This window comes from Poecilia reticulata, chromosome 19, assembly GCF_904066995.2.
Source record: "Poecilia reticulata chromosome 19, P_reticulata-male-v2, whole genome shotgun sequence".
In the NCBI taxonomy this organism is placed as follows: domain Eukaryota; kingdom Metazoa; phylum Chordata; class Actinopteri; order Cyprinodontiformes; family Poeciliidae; genus Poecilia; species Poecilia reticulata.
This window is the reverse complement of record NC_088848.1, coordinates 3,483,702-3,503,607: the sequence shown is the minus strand read 5'-3', so window position 1 is coordinate 3,503,607 and position 19,906 is coordinate 3,483,702. Positions and strand designations below refer to the sequence as shown.

Below are 19,906 nucleotides of genomic sequence, written 5' to 3'. Positions count from 1 at the left end.
GGGGTGTCCTAATTCTTTACATGCATTATTGTTTTATATTTTTCTTTCACTTCCCAATTTGGCACACAGTTGTATTGTTATGTCACATAAAATCCCAACAAAACGTAGCCGTACAAGTTCTCTGACTTGGGTCAGAGTTGAAAACAGTTTAGAAGTGGATTGGTGGAAAACCCAACAGACACAAACTGTTGATGTTTCAAAGCATATCCATGTCTTCGAATAACCCAGACCTAAATCTAAGTGAGAATTCACGTTAAAATGGATGTTTTCCATCCAATCTAACTGCATTTGAATTATTTTGCAGGCAAAAATTGACAAAATATTGCTCTCTTAATCTTAAAGTGAAAAATTTGCAGATACACTAAAAAGGCTTTTTATCTGTAATTGCATTGCAGAGTCTCCCCCAGTGTATCATAAGCCTGGCGGGCCACCAGGCTTTACTTGTGACCCCCCTAAAAGGCTAAGCATTGCTTGTTTATTTAAGTTTTTAATTTTTTTTTGCATTTTTAGTTGGTGTTCAGATATTAATCTTTGAATAACACATAATTATCAAGTGATATTTTCAAATTTCAACATTTTTTAACTCAAAAACACAACGAGTCGCTGGATGAATAACTGCGCTGGCGCCCAACCACCGGGCTTAACAAGTTTTCTGGGGGAAACCTGGCATTGAAAAGTGGTTGTAAAAAGCATTAATTCAGCCTCACTTTACCGGTTTTTATTTGCTAAAAAGAAATGTGGAATAATTTCCCTTCCAGTTCAGAATGATGCATTACGTTCTGTTCATCTATCCAACAGAAGGTTGAAAGAACAGAAATATTTTTGCACGTTTTTTTCTCCTCGTCTTTCTGCTCACCTGCAAACATTTTTCTTTTGTACATTTAATTGTTTTAGACGTCTTCTACAGCATTTCATCCGTGCATTACGTCTCAAACTCTCCTTCTGCTCGACCTCTCATCTCATCACACTTAACTCTGGTTGACCTGCACGCTCTCAGACTAGTCATGCTTTAAAAGAGCACTGCGGCTCTGACCTTTGCCTGGACCCAGAGGAACATTGGCGCGCTCACATTAAAATGCAGAGGGTCTTACATAAGTATGATATCTCCAGATTTTTATGACGCCTGCCGGCTGAATTTCTGGAAGCAGTTATGTTAAAAGTCATGTGCAAATAAAGAAATAAGAGATTAAAGTGGGTTTGAAACATAACTGAGACGACACTGGAGAGAGATTCATCTACCTGAAACAGGAGTGAAAACTAGTGAATATTATTTTTGCAATCCATTTGAAAGACATCGAAGAGACTTAATGTTTTGCGGTTGGGGAGGATGGTTGAGACGTTTGGCTGCAGCAGGATGGAAAATGACATCCAAGGATGAAAGGATAACTAAATGGCAGCAGGGAAATCCGGCCAAGGAAAACCAACAGAACATGACTGACGAAGCTGGATCGCATACCAGACGACAATCAGAGGATAAGGAGAGAATTATGTGTTAAAGAAAAACAAAATGTTCATTTTTATGTGCCATGCAGAGTTTAGGACTGGAAATACGACTGAAAAAAAACAAACTTGATCGTAATGTGAGTCATAAACTAAAAGAAAACTGAGAATCACTTGAACTTCACAAAACCTTTAATGCAAACAACAACATCCAATTAATGCCCATTCCTTTTTCTGAGTAGCCCTTTAAAGTTATATTAGAGTCCATTTAGTTTTAAAAAGCATGAAAAACAAACAGAGACAGTTTTTTTCACTGCTTTATTTCAGAGTTTATCTCCTAGTTTAATCAGGTTGCAAAGCCAATCACAATCTGAACTACTTGGACTAAAATTGGTGAGACTGATGAGATTTTTTTGTAATTCTGTCATTATTCAAAGACGTCTGAAGATCGCTACACCAATAATCTTGCATTTTCTGGTCTGGCCAAGCAAAACACTTGAAAATTTGCACTTTTTTGGTTCCTCTAAAGCAGTTCAGAAAGTTTAATCCAAAGTCAAACTAGTTTATATATATATATATATATATATATATATATATATATATATATATATATATATATATATATGAGCAAAAAGTACTTCTGACAGATATATTACTAGTGAACTGCTGTTGTTTAGTGTATAAAACATACATTTGTAAAATTATTTGGACTTTGATTATGAAACATTCTATAAATCACTATGTGATGTGACTATAATTCACAATATTTATCAATGGATCAAAAGGAATAAGCTTTGAAAACATCATTAAATAGCTAAATAAGAAGTTTACCCATGATTTTATGATATAACTGCTTTATTTAAATGCTATAAATTTATCTGGAGCTAAATTGTGACTAAAACTATCTCTTACTGAAAATGAGAAATTTCTAATCTGTTTTATTTCCAATATTAGACTCTGTGTGACTCAACATCTCAGTGTTCATAGATGGAGGGGGAATGAGAAATTTTAATGGTTTTTAGATGAAAAACATAAATGAGAGGCTTTCACTGGAGAAGTCATCAGAGGAAACGCTCATTTCATGCTTTTCATGGCGCACGCATTTCCTGGGATTATCTGTGTGCCATCCACTCTGATTCACCCTGAACCAACATGGCGGCTCTTATTTCTGACAACAAACATCTAATGACGAGTGTCAGCTGTGTGATTTCAGTGCTCATCAACATTGGCAGCTGTATTTGGACTGTTAGTGGTTTATACTTACAAAATGCAGCCTTCAAATTTTAAATTTAAGTGTTAACTCTGAAATTACTTGATCAGTAGGTGAGTATAATTATCAAATGTGGAACATTAGAGTCACTGGGACACCTGAACTAACTTTAGATGTGTCAAATAAGGAATGGAGTATTCTAGACTACATTTTATTTTCCTGAAAATAAAGCAAGTGAACTGTGGCACCTCAATATTATCTGTAAAAATAAAAAACGTAGCAGTTTTAATTCTGTTTGGGACTCTGGAGAGGGTTTAAAAACAACCAGTCTACTTAATTAATTTAAAGCAGAATACACCCAAGCCAATGTGCTAATAAGTTAACATTGAAATTAGCATGTTATGTGTCCGATTCCCCTGATAAACACGGTACTTAGCAGAAGCTAATGCTAAGTCGCTAACTGCACCGGAAAGACAACAAGCCTCGAGCGCCAATTTAATTTTACATTATAACTTACGTTTTCTATAACATCCTTATATATTTTATTTATGCTCACACGTTATTATTTACCGACTGTGTTTTATTTTGAGCCCGTACGTTTCTTGTTTGAAATAAATTTTTGGTGATTAATTAAGAGAACACGAGGAGAGGAAGCGGAACTGCTGCGCCAGAAGTGTTCACCACTTCAAAATAAGAGCATGAATATCAGCGTCTTCTCAACGGTCGACAACCAAAACTTTAGCACAGATGTCGAACTTTATTCAAGCGAAAGTTTACAAAACCGACAAATAAGGTGGCGCTTTAAATTTATCTGGAAAAAATATGTATAAAAATTTTAGAAATTCAAAAACGTTAAATGATCTCCTAATTGTAAGTAGATTCAGTTTGTACTTCCTGAAAGGTCGACTATTTCACATGAAGTGAATGTAAACAGCTTTATCAGTACTATATATTTAGCTATTTTCTGGAGTTCTCATCCTATTTATAAGTATTGTAACAGTATATCTTCATTCAACTTCCCGATTCTTGCTTAATGCAATATATTTAATGACATATGCTAATACGTTCAAATCTGTAAAGGTTGTTATTTTATATCTACTGTTGACACTGCAGCCTCACCGCATCATAAATCTGAATAAAGATTTTAATGACCCATGAAAACGGTTGACATTTGCACCTAATAAAGAGGAAAAATACTTTATTATACAAGTCGATTTGTATATTCTGTCCATAGTAAAGTTACATATTAAATATGAGTATGAGTAGAAGATACTGGAGACAAAAAATACTCTACTCAGACTCAAGCCAAAGTGCTTGGGTCTGTGGTAACTCGACCTAATTAATTTCCAGCTAACTGTAATGTTTCTTTTTGTAGAACAGAATCAAATCCTAACCCAAAGGTGGGACTGGAAGTGGTGTATTGAGGTAAAAAGGTGTCTCTTCCCTTGACAGCAGTTTGCTGTTTAGCCTGCAAAGCCCATCGTCAAATAATAAAAACTGAATGGCACGTTTTCCTCTCTACAATAGCACAGCTTTTCTGAGCCATAAAACACAAGTGCTTGGTGCACTGCGCTTTTGCAGTAATGATGATGCCATTCATTGCTTGCACAACAGGCATAGCGCTAGGCATTTATGATGAGCTCTGGTGGATGAATTAGCATCCATTAAAGCTGCTATTGACAGCTCTGCTATAAGCTCATTCCACTGGAAAAAAAAAAAAAAAAAAGATGAGGAGTGAAGGTCTAATTTCCATCATGGCTTGAAATGCTGCCCCCGCCGTGCTCTGTATGGTCTTTAAATAAATCATCCTTATTGTGACAAAGTACATTTAGGCCTCAACTGGCAGCCAGCAGCCCAAATCTCCTGCTAGCTGACAGTGTCTATTTAAACGCACACAGCTGCAGCTGGCAGAGCTGGCAGCTTCGGGAGAGTTTCTACCTGCAGGGCAGCGAGCGGCTCTGATCACGGCTCCCTGTCGTAATCTGTCCTACTTTCATCTGAAGCACTGTGGGCCTATTTTCACCACAGTCTCCAACAACCTTTAATACATTTGTTCAAGGTGAAATCCAGGACTTGTCTTTGCTGGTCGAAGACAAATTAAAGGACACGGCGAAGGCCAGGCGGGCTAAATGTTTGCTGACTAGCAGGAAGATTGTAGAAGGTCCTGCTAGTAAATCTGCTTGTAATTACGATAAACATACTACAAATGTCTTTTTTTCCTCAGTGACCCTTCCAGGGGCATCAGAGTAGTTGGTCTCGGTATGTTCAAGAAATTTTTTTTATAAAAACAAAGTAAGGAAAAATAAAAAAAGAATTTTATAGAAGTGGATAAAACAGAATTTTACAATCTGACGACTATTAACTGGGTAGCTGTTGAACCAGCGCAGAATATCATGAGGCTAGTATGTGATTGGATGAACAGTTACCTTAATAATAGATATTAGTTTGTTCATGCTGAACATGTCGAATCTGATTTTCTAAAAGCAATCTGTGGTGTACGGGTTCAAAGGTCACAAAGTTGAAAACCTGGTTGTTTTTGATCAGTAGTGGAGAACTACTTTACTTCAGATGGCAAGAAGTTTAAGTTTATTTATTTGTAAAGCACATTTTGGCAACAAGTTACTTCTACACTGTAAAAAAAAAAAAAAAAAGTTAAATTACTGGCAGCTGTGGTTGCCAGAATTGTACCAGTAGCTGCCAACCACAGAACCAAAACTCTGGCAGAATTTTACCATATAAGTTTCAGAATTTGACTCTATAAATATGGCAAAAATTCTAAAGAATTTAACTGTAAAAATACAGTAAAATCCTGGGAACCACAGAATTTTACCGTATAAATGCTGACACGATAAAATCAGCATTTATAAGTAAAATTAATTCTGTGGTTGCCAGAAATTTACCACATAAATATTGTAAAACCAAATCTGTATTTATACTGTAAAAATAAAAAATTTTCCGAAAAAGTTTGTGGTAAAATTCTGGCGACCACAGCGGCTATTATTTTACCATAAATTAGATACTTTTTTTTTATTTTACCATAAATTAGATACTTTTTTTTTTTTTTTACAATGTGAGGAGCTCAATATTTCCACAGATTATTTGTCTTATATTAAACTATCACAGTATGGTGACGGCTAACAAATTGTAAAACAAAAAAGATTTTTTAATAAAAGTCACATACTCCAGCTTTAAGAAATTAAATACATATATATTTTAAAACCTTTTTCTGCTTATTCTCTGAAACATAAGTGTGACATACAAAAAAATAAATCATTAGGTAGAACTATATTTCTTTATAGTTCTTGCTTCCTAGTATCTTTTTCTTAACTGCTCCTTATTATATTCTCTAATTATCCAAAGTTTCCCCGATCCTGACTGCAGCTCCTCCTTTCCAGTATATTTCCAATATATTTACGTTCTGTATTTGTCATATTCTTCCACATCTTGGCTTGGTTTCTGCCTTCTGTTGGTCATGCGGAGCGTTCTACACCAAAACTAACGTCTGCTGAATCCTGCATTAGCATCCAGTGCTCCTGTGCAGATAGAGCAGTTTTTGCTGTGTTTCCATTAGCGACCCTCTCTGCACTTTACATATTAACATGCCGTATCAAACACTCTCAAAATACGCCGCCACCATCTGTTCAAACTCTGATAAGAGTCCAATCAGAACCACTGAATGGCAAATGTGTAGCAGATACTTATTGGTATTTAGAGTCTGTGCCGAGCGTTATCCGCCTCATGAACTTAGTAATTAGCAGCTTTTCTGACCCGATGCTCTTTGCAGCAGTAAATATGGCTGCCAGCCTGAAAGACTGAAGCAGCTTCAGATACCAGGCTGATAAAAATGCCTAAACACATTATGTAAATTTGTTAGTTTTCCTCTAACATATTTAATTTAATTTGTTAGTTTTCCTCTAACATATTTAATTTAATTTAATTTGTTAGTTTTCCTCTAACATATTTAATTTAATTTGTTAGTTTTCCTCTAACATATTTATTTTGTTAGTTTTCCTCTAACATATTTAATTTAATTTAATTTGTTAGTTTTCCTATAACATATTTAATTTAATTTGTTAGTTTTCCTCTAACATATTTAATTTAATTTGTTAGTTTTCCTTTAACATATTTAATTTAATTTGTTAGTTTTCCTCTAACATATTTAATTTAATTTCATTTGTTAGTTTTCCTCTAACATATTTAATTTAATTTCATTTGTTAGTTTTCCTCTAACATATTTAATTTCATTTAATTTGTTAGTTTTCCTCTAACATATTTAATTTAATTTGTTAGTTTTCCTTTAACATATTTACTATATGGCTGCCAGCCTGAAAGACTGAAGCAGCTTCAGATACCAGGCTGATAAAAATGCCTAAACACATTATGTAAATTTGTTAGTTTTCCTCATTTTTTAACAATTTAACAAACCAGCAGAAGTTTGTATTGGGAAATCTCTAATTCATTCATTATCAATAATAAAGCTCTTGAGCTGCTGATAAAAGTGAAGTAAAACTACAAAAAAAAAAATCAATCCTATAAACCATCTATTACGGTTAACTAATAAGCAGCCAACCTAATATTAGTAAAAATGTTAAACACTGTTAAGAGAGCTACGGTCAAACAAATGTCTAATTAGTAAGGATGCAGATATGATCTGTTTAGTTTCAGTGTTTCATGTTCCATTTGTATTTCTTAAAAACAGACACATAGGTTGCAGAAAAGGTGTTTTAATCTGTAATGCAGTAAAATACCAACACTTTGCACTTCCTACCATCTTGTGTTAAACAGCCAAACTCCCACAGCCTCTACAAATTTACAACTTGATGCCCTGAAATTGGTACTCTGTCCCTTCAGAAAGTCATCATAACATCACTCCTCTACTGACTTTAACAGCATTTCTTACCAGTGTCGCACTGAAGTAGCTCGTATAATGAATTCAGCAGATTCCACCAGGTGTTTGCTAATTGCTGCTGGCTAGTCTGAAGGAGCTGAGTGGGGAAGTCACGCTCTGTGAGGTGGAAACTCATCAGCTCGGAAACTGCAGACCAGAGGAGGAGCTGCGTCTCGAAGGCGGGGCTAAGACCAGCCAGGCGTTTTGAACAGCTGAATGGTTGCCATGGAGATTAAAGGATTTCTCAAACACACTAAAAAGAATCAAAGCAACACTGCAGGTATGTTTTTGATGAGGGAATAACATTATAACAATGATGTAAAGCTCAAAAAGTCGATTTTACATAATACTATCCAATGTTTGTCCACTAATGTTTTCTTACTAAAGTCCAAACCTTTTACAGAGCACCTGGATTAAATAAACATTTGGATACTGATTACTAATTAACATCTAAAAGCAGCAGGGGTTTTTTTGTTGGGTAAATACAAATGCAGATCAAACTTTTCAGATGTATTTGCAAAAAAAATAAAATAAAAATTGAAAATTGTGTACTCTTGTTCTTCAACTTCACAATTATGCAGAAAGCAAAATATAATCTACAACCCAAAAAAATTTAAGAATCGTTTATAAAACTAGAAGGAGGAAACAATTTAAGGAGAGGTACGAATTTTAAAAAATGAAAAGCAGGTGTATAGCTGAAGAAATGAAGCAATGTCCAAATATAAATATATCTTATATATAAAAAAAGGTACAAAATTATTTCTAGTTATATGGGAGATGAAGGATATCCGTAAACAAAACCATGTAGGATATTCTTTAATGTTTCAAATAATTATATAGTATAAAATTATGTTTTCTATGTAAGATATTGATGTAATATATATCATTACACATATTTTGATATAAGGGAATATTGAAGAATAGTTTAAAGGCACAATAATTAAAAAGTGTAAACATCTTCTCACTTTTTCAAACAAGTACAGCAGCTAAAATTACTGATTCTTAGGTTGAAACCTGATAAAATGAGGAAAAGTTAAAGGGGTACAAATACTTTTACAAGCCACTATGTAGCTACAAACACAGAAAGTTAATTTTATGTTGTGAAAGAATGCATATGAAAAGCAATAATAAGAAAAAGAACACTTATCCCATCAATAAAAGTGTAATTTTATCCAAAATTAGACGTGGACAAAAGCTTATGATATAAATTGTTGTAGCAAATCCACTCGCTGAACTGAACTGCACTCGGTGCGTCCGTGTACTTGCTGTGGCACAAATGAAATAAAACGCTCTCACTGACAATGAATATTAAGTCAGTACAGCGGACTAATTGCATCAGAGCGCTGAAATGATCAGCACCAGCAGCGGCGCCATTAAAACTACACCGTTGAATACTCGTCAGCCTTCCATCAGAATAATGAATCATTAATGCTGCTGGATAACGAAGCAGCGGGAGGACCGATGACGCCAACTTCCTGCTCAGACTAATCCAAAAGCTGACATCAAATCACAAAGGAATACGGTCGAAAGATTTCTTCAAAAACACAGTTGATAAAAAAATTATTTAAATATTAAGACTAATAACTGATCCAGAAAAAGCATCTAACTGTGAATAAGTTTAACCTCACAGAAAACCTGACATGACAGCCTTCTGTTTTCGTAACAAGATTTAGAAACAGCTTAAAATTTTGTTGTCTTCAGACTTTTGCTACCTTTTCAACAGACGGTTTTCTGGGAAGTATTTTAGTTACATGACTCCATGTAACAAGACGCAGTGTTGCCTCTACATAGTTTGTTTCTTTGACTTATCCCATCACTGGGTGTACTATCGATTCTAACAACCTGCGCCTCTGTAATAGAAAATGTCATTTTAACCATCCATTTTCTTACACCCTTGTCCCTTAGTGGGGTCGGGAGGTGCTGCTGCCTCTCCAGCTAACGTTCCAGGTGAGAGGCAGGGTCACCTGGACAGGTCGCCAGTCTGTCGCAGGGCAACACAGACAACCATGCACACACACTCAGACCTAGGGGCAATTTGGAGAGACCAATTAACCTGACAGTCATGTGTTTGGACTGTGGGAGGAAACCGGAGTACCTGGAGAAAACCCACGCATGCACAGGGAGAACATGCAAACTCCATGCAGAAAGACTGGGGCCGGGAATCGAACCCAGAACCTTCTTGCTGCAAGGCAACAGCTCCACCAACTGCGCCACTGTGCAGTTCATTTTAACCATTTCATTTTAATTTGATCTAAATAAGGATTGACAGTGTTTTGTGTATATGGATGTTTTTCTTTAATGTTTGTTACCGTGTAAGTGTGAGAGAGCCTCCAACTGATAAAGAAGAACTAGAAGTTTCTGTTCATTTCCTGCCATACATGCAGGGTGTGGGTTTCCAAAGACACGTCTCAACTAAAAATTGTTCCCTCCAATGAGGTGAGGAGCAGTTGGATGACAGTGGATAAAGACATGTTGTCCACCTGGTAATGGAGATAAGTTCAGATTTGGGTGTGTTCTTTTTTGATGTGATCATATAATCATGTGATTGAAGAACCATCTCACTGAACACAGTCAGTAGAAGATCCCCGAACGCTTTAGCCTTCAAATAAAAATAAAGACAAAGATCAATCTTTCTCTAGTTTTTGGAACAGACTCTCATTCCTTGATAACAGAAATTTCCACACTGGATGAAGGGAGAAACAACGACCTCAGCGTTCTGATATTTATCCAGTTGCTACAATCGATAGTAGCCACACAGGCACATCCATTGGAAGGAAACAAACGCACCCAGTATAACACCTTCATTCTATTGGCTGAGAGGTTGCCAGGTGACGGTACCATTTTGTTCCAAGGGCGAACAGAAAATGATTTGCAATCAAGCAGAGAGGTTTGCAAGCGGGGATTTGATCCGAGCATAGACAAGTTTTGAGTGCGAGGAGAAAGGTGTAAGAAAGCACAGTGAATATTTGAAGTTTTGAGTACAAGCGTTACAAGTTTTTACAATAAAAGACATGAAATCCTGCTTTCAGACTGAAAATGTGTGTTCTCGAATTATGGCAGAAAACTTCTCCCACAAATACTCCTCTATTTAGACTATAGTAAGTAGATTAACGCAATTTATGCCGTGCATTCTTGTTTATGCTGTAGGTTTATTAAACACACTGCAAAAGCACAAAGCACACAAATAATTTTGGTCTAACCCAGCCCACATTTTGGGTCAGTTTCAGGTCATGAATGTAAACTCTACAAGGTCATTCGTACCCTTAAATATGACCAATAACAGCATATCTAAGAATATTTAGCAGCATGTTTAAGCACAATATAATATATGAATTGTTACACATCAGTGTTTTCATTTGGTTTAAATGGACATAAAGTAAAAGCAGCAGAGCAAAGCTGAGAAGCCTGATCATCTAATGTTCACTAACTTTACTGGAGACGTAAATTAACAAACTCAGAAACCTGTGATTTAATATGCTGGTGTATCTTTATAGCTTCCCTCTCATGTAAGACAGAATATAGATGAGATTTATTACACACAGAGTCAGTGAGACATCGAAATGCGCTCTTGATGACGGTGGGGACAGATGCAGCATGGCCGCCGGGCGAAACGCTACAGTTATCTTCTCTCCGTTTCCCTTTGATCCTCCTAATCTGTCATTTGAAGAAGAAAGCGCCCGGAGCCGGCACACAGACGAGACTCGGTGTTTCCATTCACAGCAGCTTATATAGACCACTCTGAATACAATCCTGTATTCACCTGTATGTATTTTGCACATGTACATATTTACATCTGCAGTACATTCAAGAAACTCAAAGAGATTTTAATCTGTACTTTTGGTCCATTTCAGTGTATTTTCATTCAAATGCATAATATCATACGACTTTTTTTCGTACCTGTAATGTATAAAACAATAAACTACAGTGGATTCTTTCTTATTTGCAGATTTTTTCTTAGAGATACGCAAAATATTTGAAGGAAAATGCATCTTAGGAAGCTGAAATGCTGCTAGCATTTTCAAAACAACCAATCCAATAACGGCATTTATTTTTCCTTAGTGCTGATTGGCTGAACCCCAAAGAGCTGGAAAACTATGAATATTCGTTTCTGCAGGAATGTTAAAACAGCCAGTGTGTGTATTAAAGCATACTGAGGTATAATTGCTGTTTGAACAATTAAAATAAGTGTTTTTAGAGAAGGTCTCCAGCTCATTTAAAGATTATTTTGCTAATCCAGTCCTGGTCCAAATATGCTCCAATCCAGCTGTGGTTTATTTAACATATCACAGTTTGGTTATAGGTTTAGTCCATAAATATTAATGAATAATAATTTAAGATCTAGATTTAGAGAAAGGGAGTTATCAAAGTTTCCCCCCTCACCTGTATCCGAACTCTATTGGTTTCTGGCTAAAATGAGGATAATAAAACTTATTTTGCTAAAAAGAAGCACAAATTCAGCTCATTGGAAATATTTCCTGTTCCAAAAACACAAAGTTAAAGTGTGAAAAGTAAAGCTGCACCCATCACTCTAAACAAGGTCAGTTTAAAAATGCAATAAAGTTGGCTAACTGACATGCTAACACTAGCTTGCTACATTCCCAGTGTTAATCTGCAAAGAGCAGAAAAGCAAGAGTGCAATATGAACATCCATCCATCCATCCATTTTCTTGCACCCTTGTCCCTTAATGGGGTCGGGAGGGTTGCTGGTGCGAGAGGCGGGGTCACCCTGGACAGGTTGCCAGTCTGTCGCAGGGCAACACAGAGGCACACAGGACACACAACCATGCACACACACACTCACACCTAGGGGCAATTTGGAGAGACCAATTAACCTGACAGTCATGTTTTTGGACTGTGGGAGGAAACTGGAGTACCTGGAGAAAACCCACCATGCACAGGGAGAACATGGAGACTCCATGCAGAAAGACCGGGGCCGGGAATCAAACTCAGAACCTTCTTGCTGCAAGGCAACAGCTCTACCAACTGTGCCACTGTGAGCCCGCAATATGAACTTGGAAACAACTATTAAATAATCTGGTTGTTTATTCTACACTTACTCAAGTCAGAGAAATCTAACAGATTAGATACGGATATGCTTCCCAGGAACCCAATTAGCTGCCGTCACAACTTTATAAAGAAACGTTTTACACTCTTGATAGGTATTTTCCTAGAACCTACATAAAAGAACCACAGACAACGTATATGAATTTCATGACAAAGCTTTTGCAAAAGGAAAATACTCTGTCAACTGCTCCTCCGAGCCGTTCATATAGCATTCTGAAAATCTTTGGGTACAGTTTGTCTTTTATTATCAAACTTCAAGGAGGGAGGATAGGTAAGATAGACAGCAGAGGAAAAACAGCAAAGGTCGTAAAACATTTTACCCAAACACAGCAAAGGTCGTAAAACAATTTAACATCTGACCTACGATCTGAGCCCGGTTCAAATCTCGGTCAAACTGTTTCACATAAAGATGAACAGGCAGCTGTGACCCCCAGGTTAGTTCATACACACACTAAAGAAGAGAACACTTTAAACTGACTAACATTAGACTGAATATGAACTAAAGTAACAACAAAATGATAATATCAAAAAATCTCTATCAACTCTCCTCATGGATACTAGGAACCATCCAAGACCCTCCAGAGACCATCCATGTTCTCATTGGCTTCTTTATATACATAAAAAACTTTAATACTTTCACTGATTTACTTAATTGAAAATTAACTGTGTAACAAAATCGCAAAAGTAGAGCTAAACCATACATCAAATTGCGTGTCAGAATATTTTTCCAGTTGGACAAATGTTTGGTGAACTTGATGGCCACATTTTGATGAAATTTTGGTGACCACAAAAAGTTGTAGATAGATAGATATTAAAATATAGTCACCAATAATAGAAAAATAGCCACTAATACAACTTGGACCAACATTTTTGAGCCAAAAATGTAAAACTATCAAACTACTAAGTGGTCCCTAGTTCTTAATGAGTGCATGTGACAACCAGAACAACCACTTATCCGACTTTTAAGGAACAAACTGAACAAAAGCTGCATTTTTTATGTTTAAAAAAATGCAGCTCAGTTTATACATTACTTTTTATATACGGTTCTAAAATTTTTAAGGAGTTATTTTTCTTTTAGCAAAGGGTTATTTCATTGAATTAAAGATTTTACTACATGATAATGTGATTTATTTTTATTCCGTGTCTGCAATGAGAATCGAGAAAGCTGAATATTTTATTGACATGCAAAATGTGTAGATACCAACATTGTTTTAATGCACACTGATATTGGCCATAAACTGGAGATATATTGTGCAACTCAATAGTTAATGTTCCAAATAACTAGAGATTTATCTGCTTTTTTCCCCACCATTTGATTTAAATGTATTCATTACCCTTTTCTCTAGCTGTTTTATCTAAAGTAACCCTTTGATTGTTCTCAAAAAAATATATAAATCCAGATCGGCTGGTCAAATTAAAGCCTAAATAAACCGAAACACCCTAAAATACAATCAACATTTTGCCCTTTTAATTACAAAAACATAAACAAAACTGACTTGGTGTCCCCACAGCTCTTTTATCTTTAACAGCCACCAATTATGCGAGCTAATCTGGGCATATTTCCCCGGGGAGGCAGAGACATAATTGGCAGCAATGTGTGCAGTGATATCAGGCGCTGCTGTTCTTGCACGGCTCCGAAATGACTTGACACATCTGGGAACGGCGGCGCTGCAAACGGTCTGAACTCCACACTCGGCTTCATCAAAAGGGGTCAATTAGGAAAACAGACAGGCCTGGGACTCGTTGTGCATGCAGGAGGAACTGAATTAGGGCAGATGGTAGTCAGGAGACCAGACCTCCCCCAGAGGGACGATGATGATGATGATGTGAAGTCTTTGTGTCTAAACATGCAGTGACAGGAGAGCGCTCACATGCATGCAGGCAGAAGTCAGGTTCAAAACCTTAAGAGTTAAATCTGCGTTTTGTTTCCAGTAAAGAAGCTGATCGATTCTTACCCAGCAGCATCTCCACGTGTTTTAGGATTCCTCAAATCAGGAAAGTTCAGCAGAACAAAAAGTGTCTCCCAGCAAAGAAAGACTTTATTTTATTTTTCCTGTATCTGCATTCCTTTCTCGGGTCAGCGACACGTCGTAGCCGCGATCCAAAGAACTGCTGCAAAAGAACGACTCACATGGGCTTTAATTAAAAGTGTCATGCTCCGCTGATCAGCTCGTCCTTTTCAGCACAGGAAACAGAAAAACCAAGACGGGCTGGAAATGAGCGGAGGACGAAAGAGAAGCCGAGAGTCTGAAGAGCGAGCGTGTACGAGTATGCAAGGCAAGAGCGAAGGAGGAGGAAGCCGAGTGAGGAGAGAAAGAGACTCCAAAATCTCTCCCTCTTCGTTCTTACAGCTCCTATTCAGGGTTCACACCTGCATGCTCCCTACAGGACGCGCTATGCTGTTTCCTTCCCCGCATATCTGCCAAACAATGGACCTCAATCCGTTTTCATTCTTCTGAATGAGCTGCTGTTGTTGAAAGCTTAAATCACACAGGATGGATAAAATCTATTAGTCAGAAAAGATTTAGAAGATTTTGTTTCTGAATTAAAAGAAAAACAGCACTGCTGGTTTGGAAATATAAAAAAAACGAGAGAGGTAAAAGTTGTAAAATATTTCAACTATTTCTGAAGTTAATCTGTAATCATTTTAGTTTGCTATAAAATCAGCATAATTATTCAATATATTTCAGTCTAATAAGAGTTTTATTTTATATGAAAGGTGGTGAGCCGAGCACTTTGTATTACTGTGAGTATCCATCCATCCATCCATCCATCCATCCATCCATCCATCCATCCATCCATATCCATCCATCCATCCATCCATCCATCCATCCATCCATATCCATCCATCCATCCATCCATCCATCCATCCATCCATTTTCTTACACCCTTGTCCCTCAGTGGGATCGGGAGGTGCTGGTTCCTCTCCAGCAAACGTTTCGGGCGAGAGGCAGGGTCACCCTGGACAGGTCGCCAGTCTGTCGCAGGGCAACACAGAGACACACAACCATGCACACACACACACACACACACACACACACACACACACACACACACACACACACACACACACACACACACACACACACACACACACACACACACACACACACACACACACACACACACAGGGGCAATTTAGAGAGGCCAATTAACCTGACAGTCATGTTTTTGGACTGTGGGAGGAAACCGGAGTACCTGGAGAAAACCCACCATGCACAGGGAGAACATGGAGACTCCATGCAGAAAGACCGGGGCCGGGAATCGAACCCAGAACCTTCTTGCTGCAAGGCAACTACCAACTGCGCCACTGTGCAGCCTTACTGTGAGTAATTAATTAATATTAAGCTTGTAGAAGCACAACAAAATGTATTTTTAGAGGCAAAACTAGTTTCTGAAAACACAATAATGATAATAATCCATGTTGCTTTCAATTGCTGAGCTTAATGATAATATTTATAATCAAATAAAGAAAACGAGTTATTTTTGTGAATGTGTATTTTATGCTTTAGTATTTTTAAAACAAATGTTGCAAATGATTTTTTTTTTTACTGCTGTATTTGGAAAGTTAATAAATAAATGATAATTTGTACAAAACACACAGAGCATGATTACGAAAATAAAAATGCATAAAAACAATCATATGTCAATAATTCTCCCATCTCAGGGTCTAATGATAATAAATAACAAATCCCCATTAAAAAGTATGATAAGGAACCATTTGTTTAATTTCAAAACAAAAAGATGCATGTTTCCCTTTAGAGGATTAACATATTAATATTTCAGGCTGAAGTACTTTTAAAAATGTCTGACACTGAAAAAATAATTTCCTGTTCAGTAGTTTCTGAAAACAACAGCTAATGAGATTTTAACAGAGCACAGGTTGGGGTTGAACATATTTTTTGTAGGATTAATTGTTTTTGTCCCTAATAGAAGATGAAATCATCAGATTTAACTCTCACACAGAGCTCGTGTTCTCACCGCTCTCCTCTCTGGCTCCTTGTCCACTTCAATAAACGTGGTGTGAAAACACAACACTGACAAAACCTGACAGTTTTACACTTGATTTCAGGCTGTTGCACCTAAATGAAACGTGCAGAAAAAGGACCTGAGGCGAAGCGATCACATGTTGGCAACACGCATCGAGTTTTTATTTTGTCATGAATCTAGAAAACTCCCCACAGATGCTGTTTGTGGACTCTGCATGCACCTGACATGCCGCGCCGCTTATGGAAACTACAGATTTGTTAAAGGTTGTGGGGGAAGAATGAGGTTGCATAAACAAAGGCTTCAATATGGCAAAAGCATCTGACAGATTAAAAATAACAACGGTTCCCAAACCTGAAATTTATAAACCTTGCAGAGGGTTACAAAAAATAAATCCTGTCTCTTTAAATCCAAATAAGCTTCTGCTGGCCAAAACAAACCAACACAACGTTTGCACTCTCAAGTGAAAATGGCAGGAAACTGCTGCACGATTATACATCCAGACATCTTTGAAAAGCAGAAGTAGAGCCTCCTGCACAACCACAAAAATGGTTTCTGAATAATAAATCAACAACAAAACACATATTTTCCAGCAGCCTTTGTACAGCACATACAGACCAGCTAAACAAACGTGCTGAAGCTGGTTGCTAGGTAACAGGGCAGCATGACTCAACAATTCGGAGGCTTTTGAAACGTCCCATTTTCCACCAAAACATATTCATATTGTCAATAAAACAGCTGGGAGTTTTTTAAGCATTTGAGTTGTTTTTAAAGCAGTGCAAAGGTAAATTTTGCGTGACAGGTTACCTTTGAAGGAAATTCCTTTAAGTAGAAAACCAAAAAGATCGATTTACTTATGAATAGACTCACAATCACAACTATGCACTCCTTTGATTATTATATGCACTGCAATGATTGATTACTGTGGTCCTCAAGGTTTTTGGCAGCAATGTGATGCCATACTAATGTTATTTAATATGAGGCAAGGTCACATAAGTATTTCCTTTCTGTTTGAACAATTAAAACATCCAAAAGCCACACAACAAGGCATTATATCTCCATAAGCATTACTTGGCATTATTTAGCTCATTTGGTTATTAGTAAGGTGTAATGAGATATTATCTCTTGAGCTTTTGCAGTATCTAAAAACATATTTCTTGTAGGACGTAGATCTTAACATGCCCTGTAGTGTTGACAAAGTCAGACGTTAACACATAATTACAGTAGCATTCAAGAAACTACCACCATATATAAGAAGTAGCCTCTATAATGTCAAAAGTGCAGGGTTTCCCCCAGTGTATTGTAAGCCTGGCGGGCCACCAGGCTTTACTTGTGCCCCCACCAGGCTTATTTATTAACATTTTTTCAAAATGTTTGCATTTTTTAAACTTTATAGTTGGTGTTCAGGCGTTAATCTTCCAGTAACACATGATTATCAAGTGATATTTTAAAATTTCCTGAATGAATGACTGCCCTGGCACCCAACCACCAGGCTTAGCAAGTTTTCTGGGGGAAACCTTGATGCTAGTATCTGCTCTGGAGTTATCTTTTTATTATTTAATGTGTCTGAACTTGACTTAAGCCTCCTAATCTTTATGAAATCATTATTTTAATCTCAAACATAAAGCATTTCTGAACACTTTCAGCATCTGGAACAACCTTCATTTGGTCACAGATGAAACCTGGACTGAGCAATTTATCAAACATATTGGAATTGTGAAAATTGTAAAAAAATAATTTAAAGAAAATCTGGATTCTTCCTTTTTTAGTTTTCCAGAGAATATTGCTAAAATCTCTCCTTGTCTCGTGAAACAATCATGGTTCATCATCTCTTTGTTACACCCCCAGTTATTAGACTAATAAGCATAGCTAAGTGTTGCACATTTAATGACATTTCTCATCTTGACATAGCTGCAAATCTGTTAACTGCACAAAGTAATAGCACTAGATTTGTGAAGCTCTTTCTCTCTAACATGGCTGCTCTGCTGTATGTAATACATGAGGAGAAACAACTCAAAGCTGCGGCTGATGGATGTCTGTAAAATACGTTTCTGAAAACTCTGCCCCTAATGGCTTCTTCTTTGCCACAGCTAACCTCTAATAATGTCTCTAATAATGTATTTTAGTTTGCAGGACCCCGTCAACCTTGAGGAAAACATTTCAGCCTCTCTGAATGCAGCAGAGCTACTTTTAAGAAATTTTCCATTAGTGAGATTTTATTTAAGGAAGACAAAAAGCTTTGATTTCACCTTTCAGGCTAAAATTACCATATATGATGTAAGCAGCGTTCAAGGTCATAACTCATAAAAAACATTTTCAGGTTGAAAAGTTTGTAGAGCATCTAAAAGGAGACGTTCTGCACCAGATTTTCTCAGACTGTGTTGTAAATGTGGGGAAATATTTGTTGATCTGAGGACGTAGTTCTGCTTTAAGCTGCAACAGGATACAAAATATGTATCAAGTCAAGTTAGAGTTTATTTATAAAGCACTTTAAAAGCAACCAATGGTGACCAAAGTCAACAGTGGTTAGTACATGCACATAATAAAGAACAAAAAGGGAAAAAGCATAAGATGCAGATTAAAACTAGATAAATATAAAGTTATTTTGTGGAAATCATTGTAAGCCAAGATCAAAAATGATTCTTTCAAAAATATTTAAAACTCTGGAAGGGCGAGGTTGGTCTGTCTCACTGGCAGGACGAGTCCAGGAGTCGAGTCGTCAGTCCTGGGGGTGTCAGAACATTAAAATACTAAAAGTTATGAATTCACTAGTATGTTTGCTAGGCTGCACAGTGGCGCAGTTGGTAGAGCTGTTGCCTTGCAGCAAGAAGGTTCTGGGTTCGATTCCCGGCCCGGTCTTTCTGCATGTAGTTTGCATGTTCTCCATGTGCATGGGGGGTTTTCTACAGGTAATGCGGTTTCCTCCCACAGTCCAAAAGCATGACTGTCAGGTTAATTGGCCTCTCTAAATTGCTTCTAGGTGTGAATGTGTGTGTGCATGGTTGTGTGTCCTGTGTGTCTCTGTGTTCCCCTGCGACAGACTGGCAACCTGTCCAGGTAACCCCCGCCTCTCGCCCGGCACGCCAGCTGGAGATGCACCAGCAACCCTCCCGACCCCACTGAGGGACAAGGGTGTAAGAAAATGGATGGATGGGTGGATAGTATGTTTGCTCAGAAAGTCCGGTTTGTTTGGGGAGGTGTGAATCGAACTCTGGTTCGTCTAAAACCTAGATCTCAGTTTGGTTGAAGTAAACTTTGACGCCAAGTGGACTGGAGACCGCTCCAAAAGCAGGAAGCATTCTGGGTAAATACAACCA

The 19,906-nt window shown here is 37.2% G+C and overlaps 1 protein-coding gene across 2 annotated transcripts in view; it reads right to left on the bottom strand.

The window, feature by feature from the left end:
* The window catches only part of LOC103481326 (zinc finger protein 385C-like), a 99,586-nt gene that overhangs the window by 16,791 nt on the left and 62,889 nt on the right, over window positions 1-19,906 (bottom strand). Inside the window, exon 1 of one of the 2 annotated variants that reach the window (XM_081600567.1) lies at window positions 14,558-15,018. The exons of the other annotated variant lie outside the window; for it this stretch is intronic. Coding sequence (XP_081456693.1) covers window positions 14,558-14,567 — 10 coding nt within the window. The 5' untranslated portion in view covers window positions 14,568-15,018. Of the gene's footprint in view, window positions 1-14,557; window positions 15,019-19,906 lie in introns of those variants that run through there. 2 annotated transcript variants of the gene reach the window in all.